The 13,325-nt window shown below is 32.3% G+C and overlaps 2 protein-coding genes across 5 annotated transcripts in view; one reads left to right on the top strand and one right to left on the bottom strand.

The window, feature by feature from the left end:
* The window catches only part of LOC118197681 (uncharacterized), a 47,722-nt gene extending 41,685 nt beyond the window's left edge, over window positions 1-6,037 (top strand). For all 4 annotated transcript variants that reach the window (XM_035369216.2, XM_035369214.2, XM_035369213.2 and 1 more), the window contains exon 6: window positions 5,939-6,037. In XM_035369216.2, coding sequence (XP_035225107.1) covers window positions 5,939-6,000 — 62 coding nt within the window. In that variant the 3' untranslated portion in view covers window positions 6,001-6,037. The remainder of the gene's footprint in view (window positions 1-5,938) is intronic.
* A 384-nt stretch (window positions 6,038-6,421) lies between these two features.
* The window catches only part of LOC118197682 (uncharacterized), a 35,981-nt gene continuing 29,077 nt past the window's right edge, over window positions 6,422-13,325 (bottom strand). The window contains exon 3 of the mRNA XM_035369219.2: window positions 6,422-6,838. Within this exon, the coding sequence (XP_035225110.1) occupies window positions 6,630-6,838 (209 nt within the window). The 3' untranslated portion in view covers window positions 6,422-6,629. The remainder of the gene's footprint in view (window positions 6,839-13,325) is intronic.

Consider the following 13,325-nt stretch of genomic DNA (forward strand, 5'->3'; position numbering starts at 1 on the left):
CAAAAATACCATTTACTCATTGACAGTTTTGCTGTAGATTGTATGAATATGGTGTTAGACGCCATTGTGCCTGAGTTTATTGCCCTGCACCTAATCAAGTAAAAGTTTCCAAATTATTGATAAAACAAATCTGATCAAATATCTAAAGTAATGTCTTTATGGTTTTCATCACATGTAATGTGAATATGAATCCATCTCCTCTTTGAAAGATTTGTCCAAAGGAGAAGATTTCATATTCTTTACTATTACAAGTGAATTTTGTTTTTTAATGTTAATTCATTATTTATATTCTTTATTCCAAGCTAATTTATTCTAATTTTAATATTATGTTGTTATTTAATGGTTTGCAAGATAAATTATTACTGTTTCCTCTCTTATTGCTGTATTTCTTATGAAATAAATTTTTGTCTAACTCTATATAATTTCTGTAATTTTCAGCTTATGAATAGATTTAATCTTAATTTCATGCCAAATCATTTTAATTTATTCATGAGTCATTCATAATTTGAAGTTTTATTCAAAATTTATTAAATTGTAATTGACTATTTTATAAATTAGAATTATTTAGTTTGTGCATACATAGATCAGTCGTCAATAATATTTACATTTTAGCATTGTGCTAAGTCTAATCTTGCAATTTATGTAATTTTGAAAGAAAAAATCTGACACTTTCAGAGTGTAATATCACTAATTTCCAATCTGCATAAACAAAGTTAACTAAAACTTAATTTTCATCTCAATTCATCTTGCAGACATTATCTGCTGTTATTGCATGCATTTTCTTTCTTTTCTTTTCTTTTTTTTTTTCCTTCAAATTGAAATTTATTTTTTAACTGATGATTTATGACAGCAATTTTTCTATCATATTGCAGTAAATAAACTTCTATTTAGATAAGGCTCAGTTGATCTGGTCTTGGTTAGTTGGGCATTATCAATATCTAACTGATGAGGGAACTCGTTATGCAGTCAGTAGATAGTCTGCACACACTTACCTAACCTTATGTGCTTTAAAAGCTGAAGCCTACAAGTACCACTCCTCACTGCATGTGATAGCCCGTAATATCATGCATGGCCTGCAGAGCTCCATTACTAGATTATCGGCAACTGGAAATAAGTGTGATGGAGTCTCAGGGGATTAAATTTAAGTACTTACTGCATCTAATCATAGACTAAAAATATGGCATCAAGAAGCCATGGATATAGCTTGCGAAATTAGGTCATGGCAGCTTGGTGATGATTTGGGGCAGTGGTGTAGCGAGGGGGGACAAGGGGTGTATGATGCCCCGGGCGCCGCTCGCAGAGGGTCAGCAAATGGTCTCCAAACAAGATTTTCATCATATCACTGTGTTTTCTCCAGAAAGGGGGCCGCCAAAAAGGTATTTTGCCCCAGGTGCCAGTTATGCTTGCAACTCCACTGATTTGGGGATTCTTCTCTTGATAATAATTGGACCTAGGATACTTGTACCCTGTGCATTCATTGCATTTAAGTATACAGAACTGCTTTCTACTACTTTCGGATGATCAGTTATATTTTCTCATGCTCTCGTACAGATGGTATTTCAAAGCATCTGTGTGGAAATGAAGTTTACAACAAGACAATTGCTTCTGTCAAAGATTGTGGTTGTCTGCTACCTAGTTCAAGAAGCATTCTGCTGATTTCTGCCTGCTAGTGACTGAGAAGCTCATGTTTAAATAACAGTAAACACCTTTAGAATACACCGGGAAAAGATGCACATTGTTGTGCTCTATCTGACCTTAATGTATTTATTGGAATTTCTAGAGGAAATTAACCAAATTTTGTAACATTTATTGAATATATACCTGACTGTGTGACAGCCCTAGGTAAAAGGGCAGAAACTGATTACTAATTCTAACACTTCAGCTCAGTGCATTGATAAAAGAACAAAAGAGGAAAATGGCACATTACAAATTTTAAATTTACATGACTAAATGAAGTGGAAGTACCTCATGTTATGTCAACCAATTTCGTCCTCCTGACCGGTGAACATGATAACAAATTGTCAGTTCCATGATTCTCCAAGCTAGATAAGTTCCTCAATTTTTCAGTTGTTGTGCAAGGAATTGAAAAAAATAGATACAGTTTTATTTTCATGATTATTCATCCAAAATCTGCAATTCAAATTTTAAAGTTTCTCAAAATAAATTAGACAAAGAAAATTAATTGATTTTATAAATTTGAAATAGGATTTTATATATTTCCTATTGAGCAAAATGTCTAATTAATAAAAGGTTTGTTATGCTTTCCTAAGTTAGATAACAAAATATTCTATATACAGAAGGTCTCCACTTTATGAGCGAGTTAAAAAATGAACAGCGGACCATTCATGAAATGTTACTAAGTCACTATTCTTATCTCCTAATAATATTTCTGAGATAGGAGCTATAAATATTACCAAATAAGTAATGTATTTTAAATTCAATGCATTACAAATAAATCATAAAAGAAATAAACATGAAAAAAATTTTGAATTTTTCAGATTTTATTATATACCAAAGGGGCGTTTTTGTAACATTTTATGTGTTATTTATTTATTAAATATCACGTTCTTCACACTTAAACTACATAAAATTCAACTGAACAGCGGTATCACAAAATATTAAAAAACAGAAAAATATTAAAGTATCTTTAGAATTTCCAATAGGTAATCTCCCACGATGGAGATAAAAATGTTTTTTTCCGTACAGTGTTGCCCTTGCTCGCTTTGAAATTGTTGAGTTTCTTAATCAAAAATTCATTGAAGTCTTACAAAATATTAAATAGATAATAGAACAAATTCGAAATTCAAAATTTGGGCTTCCAGGTGACCATGTTTGGGTGTAGAATTACGTTATTCAGAATTTTATGGCTCTAGATACTGTTGTTTTTTCACAATGCAAGAAACATACGTAGATTGATACAGATTTTTCATTATTTTATTTCTTTAAATGTAATACAAGGTAATAATATTTGATGGCACCAATTTAAAAAAGTGATATGCCATATATAGTGAAACGACGCAAAATGCTGTTTCGAGACCAATAGCCCTTATGGGCTAATAAAGAATGTCTCTAAATCTATATCTTAAAGAATGTCTTTATATAGTACATACCTTGGATTGTAGTTTTTGAGGCATGTGTGGAAAGGATAGACTAGTAGATCTTTAGATAGATGGGGGTGAGTCAACATCTGACTCGCCTATTTTAAAGACTCATCAACAGTAAAGAGGACATTCGCAATGAAGAGGCTGCATGACAAGTGGAAAGAACTAGCATGTTAGATGCATTAGCAACACGGATTTCTGGTGTCGTTCATAAGCAAATATGTTTCTGAATTTGTCTGAATAGGTTTAATTTCCTTTCATTGTAAATAAGATAATAGTGCTGTATGGCATAGGTGATTTGACTTTAGCAAACCTCTCAGAATTTGGGTTTTGGTTTTTCAAAAATGTGAGGCATCAAATTTTTCTAGATTCCACACAAATTTCACTCTGAGAACAAGTTTGTTCACATTGCAAAAGTTCATAAAGTAAGGAACATCTGTATTCATATGCAAAATTAAATTATGTATTTGTTAGTTAACAGTTTAGGAGGCCCAACCAGAGCTGGATTGACCATTATGTAAAATAAACACATTTTTAGAGCATCAAGGAAAGGGTGCACTACAAAATATTTTCATTGCTGGTTTTATCATGGTGTTGAGCAGCTAAACCAAGACAGAAAGAAGAAATGGGGGGGAAGCAAATGTATGTGGAGTACCAAAGCAAATGTATGTGGTGTACCAAAACTTTTTAAGTGCTTAAGGGCTGTAAAAATTTAATCCATTCCTTGATATATTTTTAGTGATTGCATTATTATCTCATGAAACTTTGTTAAGTGAAAGAACGTATATAAGATATAGCCATATTTATAGAAATAAAGCTTTTGGTTACCTTCTTCAAACATTTTCACAGTGTCTAGTTAGGTGATACAAAGATTAAAATTCACTATAACTGTTTATTTTTAACCATTAAAGAAAGAAACAAGGTTTAGTAGTGGCTAACTGTGAGATGGCAGAGTAAGCAAAGAATTAGTTTGTGTTACTGTAAACAGAATATATTTTCTGAGACATATCATCACTAACAAGTAATTAAAACTGCATGTTAAGACTGTTACTGCTTTCATCCAGTCATAAAAATTTGTCATTTGGGTTATAGATTGCTTTGTTATTTTAAATTTTTGCTTTTTATTTTTTCCTTTAGTAATAAATGCCATCTTTATGAATTGAATGTTCTTGGGGGGGGGAGAGTAAAGTAAATAATTATGCTGATCTAGCTATTCAGTGTTATTTAAATACAGTTTCTCATCAGCAGACCCAAAAGGTTATGTTGCTCAGAGGGTTAAAATGAGAATAACAGAAATAAAATCATTGGACAATGTGAATAGTTTCCAGTGCCATAGTCAGTTTAGAATTCTATAAATTTTATTCACATTCAGGAGAATTATTGATTAAAATACAGTATATTTTCTTATGTATCTAAATTTTAATAAAAAAAGTTCATTGTAATTAATTAAGTTAGTATGCAGTCTATTTAATGAATAATCATAAAAAATGATATGATTTATGAAATCAGATATCCCTGCAAGAAAATAATGCAACATTTTTTAATTCTTAGTTCATACTCAGTAAAACCTATTGGTATTGGTTTTTAAGAAAGAATCTTAAGAAGTGAACGATTAACGAGTAATGAGTCGTCTTATATAGTAAAAGGATTTGTATTTCCTATCAGTATGTTAATTAAATGATAGTGAAAAGAATTGGTGTCACTATTAAGTTTGTTCTTTTTGTATCATTTAAAAAAAATTAATTTTTTGTCACTGTATTTCAAATGAAAGTATTTGAGGTCAGTTTTACCACTTTTTCTATGCTTCTATGTGAAGGAGAAAATGATAATAATAATAATTATAATAATTGAAAGATAACTAAAAAAATTATTAAAGTTGACTCAAGTTTATTTATTATTTTAGATGTAAATAAGTTTTCTGAATTTATTTGGTTTTAGGATAAAATTAATTGAAGAATTAGAATCCTATGTTATATATGAATTAATTTAGATTATGTTATTCACTGTCTCTTACCCCAAAGATATATTCAGAGCACAGCTTCATTATGTATACTCCAAATAAATATTCATTTGAAATGTAAAATTGAAAGCATTTGGATGTATTAATATTTATCATAATTATAGTATATACTAAAAGAAAGTGATACTGAAATCCAAAATTTGTTTTAATGGATCAGTAATAATATGCATACATTTAATTAATTACAATGTAAAAAATCATTTTAATGGTGTTAAAATGAAATTAATTGTTATCCAAATATTTGCCATTGTTCTGTAAGATATGTATCCTTTATCTAACAAATATGATATGCTTTTGAAGTTATATGATCTTTTTTTTAACTACTATTTGCAATTTTTTCATGCTTTTTCGTTCAGAAAAACAAATGATCTCCTAAATTTTAGGTTTTCATATAAATAAATTCCCCTAAAAAAAGTAATTTTATTTCTGTAATTTCTAATATAATTTTTATAAAACTTGGATTCATTTTTAAGAAGTATAATGTAAAAATAAACGACAGTTGATGACAAATATTAAAAATTCCTTGGTGCAAGATCTAAGGAACTGAGCTATAGAGTTTTATATAAAAAGGAACATAACTTTACAGTTTGGTCAAACTAATACCCTTGTAATTTATTTCTCTAGCATTTTGTTTTGATAAATCTACAAGAGAATACATTTAGTATAGATAGTATAATTAATATTTATTTTTAATATAATTTGTCTGTATTTTTATGTGGCAAATATGCTGTGAGAAATCTCATCTACTCTCATGTTGTATTCTGTTTCTAAAATATTATAATGATTGTAAAATTTTGTTTAAATCTTTTCATTTCAGCTCGAGAGGCCATGTTAAAAATTTCAAAGCAAATTGCTGGAGGTCGTAGAAAAGCTTGTTAAATTTTTCATTGTTGTAAAATAAATGTACTTACTTTTTTGTCTGCATTATTTTATTTCACAGCTAAGTTATCAAATGAGTTCTTTTTTTATTAAAAAACCTATATATGCAACAGAAGTGTTTTTAGCTTTATTAAACTGCATACGTGATAGATGTGTTGCCTTACCCTTTCTTCTTGAAATAAGAAACTTTGGGCATTTATTGGGGTGAAATTACGTAGCATTATCAAACTTGATTGGTATTTATATTTCATGTTTAATCAAATTTAGTTCTTTATATTTATCTAATGAAAAAAATGCACTTCAGGTTGAAATATGATGTATCTTTCTGCTGCCTGAATGAGATTTGCTTTCTTCTCCTTTTTTGTTTAAATGCTCTAAGGTATAATATCGTTACACTAAGCAAAAGTTTTATTTAAGTCTGTGAATTATAAACTTCATTTATTGGCATTCAGAATCAGAAATTAAGTAATGGTAGCAATTTAGCAATATTTTGCTTTGAAAACTAACTTTAGAAACATGTAAAAATATGCGTGTTAAAAGTTTTTAAATACTTACATTAAATTCATCTAAAATTAATGCAAATATTAGTAAATTGTGACCCGTACATCATTTTTCAAGATATTATTCATCTATGTAATAATGAATGACAAGAAGAGTCCAAATATTACAGTACAAAACGATTGCATTGTAAACTGTAATGTGCTGCCCTCATTGCAACCGTCTTCAGTACATTCACAAGTTGTACCTTTCAGATCGATATTGGAAGAGTAAAAGCAAGAAAATCTGGGATGCTTTTCATATCCACAAGTACGAAATGTCCTCTGAGTGTTCATTCCAACTGAAAATATAATAATTATTTTTCAATGCATAAAGATTGCATAATTTTCCAGTATCGAATTAAATATTATTCAAGATTAATGTATAAAGAGTAATCAAATAAAATATTGCTGATCTAAAAATATGGTTATATTTTAAATATCTGTTGCTGTAAAATTTATATAATGCCAGGAAAACTAAAATGAAGGATGTTTGAAAATGTAAGTATGATTAATTATTTTAATTAAATATCTAACCTGGTATTTTACAATATAATTGCCTTAATATCTGATAAATTTTAACATGTTTTGTAATTACTTCTGTTAAATTATATGCTTTTTGACAGTCATATTGAATACTTTCTTTTGATTCAAACAAAAAGAAAAATTCATGGGGGTATCAATAAACTTCCATTTGATAGGTTATGGTAATGTACAGGGTGTTTTTTACTTCCTTGTACGAAGTAAAGGAAGTATTGTAATTGCGAAAAATTTCTTGTATCATATTTCAACGAAAATATCAATTTTCACCACTGTCGAATACAATTTAACAGTGTTTTTGCTTGGCACTTCCACGTACGGACAGAATAAAAGACTCTTTTTCCCGACACAGATTTTAAAATGGATTCAGAGATTTTTTTCATTATGTCTGTATATACACATGTATGTATCTTGCATAACTCAAAAAAGAGTTGCCTCAGAATGTTGAAGTTTTGTTTATGGTACTGCTATAACATGTAGTTGTGCACCACTTTTTGGTTGCAATTGGAATGCAGCGCGAGACAAATTTTAAGCTATGCTGGAAAAAGTAAGAATATAGGGGCACATGTATTTAACATTGAGTAAATGGTTATCTCGGTAATTTATATTGAAATTGAGTAAATGTAATTGACTTTCTGGAAATCTCAAGAAACAAAATGTACTCGAAATTTCTCGTAATGGTTGAAAACTATAAAAGGCTGGAAAGAGAGCGTCTGAGTTCCCCAGTCTAACGTCACCACCTGGGCTCACAGTGGAACACCACTTCAAGACAGCCGGAACACGTCATGCATTATTTGTATGACAATTGCGGCATAACAATGGTAGTTGGAGTTGTCTGAGTTCAGTGACCCTTCTGATCACGAATACTGCACCATCTAGACTTATTTAGCTATTTTGTATATTTTTGTACATAGTTATTTAATTTTATTATTTTACTATACTTTTTAATGTGTAATGCATCGGCACTTACATTCATACTGTTTTATGCAAAAGTGTCAGTCCCTCATGTGACCAAGGACTTTGACCTTTTTCTAATTATGACACAGCAGTATTACTGATTCACTATTGAAAGTTTTAGAATTATTATTGATGAACATTTCCTGCAACTTAATTATGAATTATAATCAGTGTGTAAGACATAATTTTCTATAGTGGCAGAAGCGAATGGAGGGGATTCCCAAGCTGAGACCTGTCATTTTGCTGCTTTTTAAAAAGCAGATGCAGCGGATATCCTTCAGACTCTTCCAGAAAACCAGTGGCTAGACTTCAAAGCTCTATCCAGCGCGTTGGAGCTGCACTTTGGGGAGAAATGTTTGAAAGATTACAACAGGCTTCAATTAAAATCCCGTTAACAGAAGCCCACGGAAACTCTCCAGGAGCTCGCCATGGATGTTGAAAGGCTGTCCCATCTCGCATTTTCGGAGTGCCTGACAAAAACAAGGGAAATCCTGTCTCTGCAATGCTTCATCGATGGCGTTCGGGATCCTCAAATACTGAAGGCTCTGTGAATGGGGGATGTCAAGGACTTAAAAAGCGCTCTGCTGTACACTGTGAAATTCGAGGCAACCCAGCAAGCAACTTGTACACCGACACACAATCAGATCTGTGCAAGTCCAAAAGCCAGCAGATCAAATGGCTGCTCGTCTAGACGATTTAATACAGTGACAAGAAACCGACCCTAAAGTGTTGGAAATGTGGTATTGAAGGTCATGTACAAAGGAACTGCAGAACACCTCAAGGCACGAAAAATGAGACAGACCATTTAAACAGATAAGTCAATGCGTTGAGACGAAATAAAGGTGACAAAAAATCATCCCTGAAGTGCTGAAAATGCGGTGCTGAGGGCCACGTATGAAGGAATTGCAGAACACCCCAGGGCACAGAAAATAAGACTATTCTCCAGCAACAATGCAGAAAACAAATTAATGGCCATATCATGAAGTGAAGTTTGAAGGATAATTAGAAACCCCATTTTAAAGTGCTTCAGATGTATGTAGTGAGTGGTTGCAATAATGGACTCTTCATCATGGGACATATCAATGGAGTTGATTGCAATATAGTCATTGTACAGGGGCGAATCTTACCATAATTTGGAAAGATTTAGCTCAACAGTTTTTGGACGCCATCCTGTGTTACCATGCAGCTGGTAATCAAATCGAAATAGATGGGAAGTTAAACGTAAACATCACGTTTGGAAGTGGCGCCTACTATGACATGGCATATGTGTGCAGATATTACTGATCCTTGTATACTCGTATTGGACTTTATAAGGAAATATAATTTTTCCTTGGACTTTAACGAACTACATTCAGGCCCTGAGACATAACTATCCATCGTCAGAAGGTATCCTCACCTGGAAACGCCAATGCTTTGTCTGGAACACTCTGCTCGGAAAGCTGCCGATATCGTTCCAGGATCGAAGAGAAACCAGAGCTGCTGAATCCGGTCGCACGATAAGTTACCATGTCAACATAGACTGATCGAGACCAATGGAGTTACAAAGAAGTCAGGAAAGGACCAGTTGGAAGATGGCATCATTAAACTCATAATTGATTAAATGGATTCGTCAAACAGAAAACCTACCTAGCAGGCCATTTCGATCTGTAATCCGACAACAAGACAATACTGTGCTCTGTAAGACTCATTCTGTATTCTAAACAACGCTTTGTACCGGAAATTCGAATCGGATGATGGAAAAATATTCCGATGGCAGATGGTACTTCCAAGATCTCGAACGTTCTTAAAGAACTACATAGCAGCCTTATAGGAGGCCACTTCGGAATAATGAAGATTTTGCAGAGAATTCGAGAGCGCTTCTGTTGAAGTAATGCAAAGGATGATTTGCAAAAGTGCCAATCTTGCGATACCTGTGCATGTGGAAAAGGACTGAGGGAAGCTGCAATGTCTAATTGCCTTTGATATACTGGGACCTCTATCACAAACTGCTGATGGTAACAAATACATCCTCGTTGTCATTGATTACTTCACCAAGTGGACTGAAGCATATCCTACTCCTGATCAAGAGGTTGTCACAGTAGCGGAAGTAATGGTGTTTTCCAGGAAGCAACAGGACTGGGACAAGAAGATGCCTCTATTTTTACTGGCTTATCGCAATGCTATCCACGAGGCTACCGCTTATTCCGCATCTCAGATGCTCTTCGGTCAACAATGATGTTAACACATTGTACGTCGGTGGCATCTGAGAGAACTAAAGTCTGAGCGTCGGCACCGTGTTAACCGCCTAAAGCGTGGGCGCCGTCATGATTCGTTTGTTGACATGACAACCATGAATAGGTGAAGAAAATATTTAAAATTTTATACATTATCGTCAAACATTAAATTTGGTTTGCATATTCGTTATATGCAATTTAACAATAACGAAAAGTAAAAGCAAAATAAAAAATTTAACTTATAATTATAAAAAAATGCACCTGTTTTATTTGATGATTGATTATTACATATATATATATATAATATAAACAGAAAGAAAAATATTAATATTTAAATTTATGTAATAAATAACTTAGCATCGGCTGAATCTTCTCGAGCTTATTAGAAACAGCTGTTGTACGATTATTTTAAAAATGCTATGTGCCCCAAATCTGGCGAAATCTGTTACGCGATATTACCGTGGAGAAAGATGGTGTTTTGGTATAAAACTCTGAGGACCAGTAATCATCCTTTTGATCATTCTTTACTTGGCCCATCAATATAAGCAAATCAACAAATTTCTTCATGTCGGCTAGAGAAAAATCATTCCACTTAGGCATTTTTTTACCTTTACACATCTTGTCCTTATTTTGGTGATAATAGATGGTTGATTCATTTACCATCAATTGAAATAAATTATTGCCAATAAACATTTCGACGATTTCGTTTATGCTTTTCTTATTAGCAGGAAGAATCTTTGGACCAGATTGCGCAATAAAATCTGGTACATTGGGAGCTTTATTAACATCTGACCATGATTTAATGTAACTATGTGATTCTGTGAACATTTCACTATCACTTAGATCATCAGAATCATTGGAATACTGTAATGGAACAGCTATTGAACTTCTTCACTATCACTGTCCTCCACCCCTATATCAGTCTGATTGTATTGAATAATTTGATAGAGGATCAGCAATATAGTCAGTAACTTCACTCATATTATAGGGATAAAAATGCACAGAATAAGATTATTCTTATTATGCTGTTCAACTAAAAGCGTAAGGCTATGAAGGATGTACTGGCTACGGATTACGACACTCAAGAGTGACTCTTGTTTGTACTTGTTCCTGACCCATCGTATAAATTTTGTTTCGACGTAATAAAAAGTGCAGATCGGCGAGTCATGACGAGAGCAAACTAATCGCCAAATAAAAGAATGTTGCATTATCGCAGGTCGAACGCTGAAACGAAAACCTCGAAACCCACGTTTTCGCGGTGAAGGCGTACAATGTGTTAACAATGGTGCCATCATTTTGTCCCCATTTAACAGCTTGTCGGAACCAATTTATTATTTACCTGTCGGTGCTTCATTTTTACACTATGTAAAGTTGTTTCTTACAGATGAAATTTGTGAATTAATTCTCATACAAATAAATATGCTTAATTTTGTGCAAGAAAGCGTGGCGATGTTTGATCGTTACTGGGAAAATTTTATTTGTAAAGGAAATACGGGCATTGGTTACAGTTCATCGTATAATGATTATTGTAGCACATTACCAAGACAGCAGAAAAAGATTTTTACAAATGATGCATTTTTTTTCATTGGGGGGGGGGCGCTTCAAATAGGGAAACGTTAAAAATTGTGAAGATAACTTTGCAATTGCACAAAAATTACAGCCTGTCATTTCATATTTACGAAACAAATTTCAGCAACATTTTACGCCTTATGCTGAAGTATAAAATGACGAAACGCTAATTAAATTTAAAGGTAGATTATGAATTGTGCAATGTATGGCTATGAAACCAGCTATGCATAGATTAAAAATATGGATGCTCTTTATACCTCATTTAGGATATACTTAAACAACTTTTGAACTTTATTGTGATAAAACCTTTCCTGACCTTGGTATCTGATTTTTTTTTTTTTTTTTTTTTTTTTTTTTTTTTTTTTTAAGGTTATGATGTAGTTATGTATATTGCGCTTAATAAAACCACTTGCAAAATAAAGACCATGAAATCTATTTTGACAGATGTTTCGACAGCGTAGATTTGTTGTCTGAGTTATACAAATCTGGGCAATCATCATATGTAACTGTGATGACAAATCGGAAAAACATGCCTGAGGGCATCAAGTAAATGAAATCAACACGACAGCGTAGTTATACAATGAAAAAGTCTGCCGAATTTACTTTCTTCATCTTCGCTTGATAAAAACATTCATACGTATGATTTCCACAAACTGTATAAATAAACCATGTTCTACTACAAGAAGAAAATGTTTCTGAAAAGATATAATACCATGCCTACCCACATTTGTAAAGTATAATAAGAATATGGGAGGTGTAGATACAGCAGATCAACGTCAAAAATATTACTCAATTTCTAGAAAATCCTCGAAGTAGTGGATGTACATATCTTGGTTCCTTTTAGACAAGTAGTGAATAACGCCTTTATAGTTCATAGAGGCACTGATTATTCAGTTCTAAAGCGACCAAAGCAGCTATACGACTTCAAATTAGAATTGACTGAAGAATTCTCAACGTAAAATTCTTTTCGAAAACGAAGCCCAGGCATATTTTCGTCTAGTGCATTTCATAATTACAAAAGTGGAAAAATTAATGGTCGTAGACGGACTTGTGTTCGATGCAAAGAAGTAGGAAAAAAGGCAAACTCCGAGGCATATACTGAAAGTTCTTGGGAGTGTGACATATGTAGGATGTGACTGTACAAATTATACTTTTAGGCTTCGAATTTCAGTTACTGAAATGCAAATAAAAGGCGCTTTTCAGGGCCATACAATTTCAAAAAAGAGAAAACTTTTTTGCATCATCACGAAAATGTGTATAAATTTGCAATGAAGACTAATATGCATATATATGGATACATTTGTGCATGCGTATATATGTTCCTGTAAGCATGTAATATATAAAAATTTATATTTAAGATCGATAATGTATATACATTCTAATACATCTACCTACAAATTTATTTAAATGATAATATGCGTAAATAATAATGTACATATATAAACTAAATAAATGAAAAAACAATGACATTAATAAATGTGCATATCACTTTGAAACTCGTACAATAAAT

Source organism: Stegodyphus dumicola, chromosome 6 (assembly GCF_044657685.1).
Source record: "Stegodyphus dumicola isolate Sdum_Otavi_A_Nest chromosome 6, ASM4465768v1".
Taxonomy (NCBI): domain Eukaryota; kingdom Metazoa; phylum Arthropoda; class Arachnida; order Araneae; family Eresidae; genus Stegodyphus; species Stegodyphus dumicola.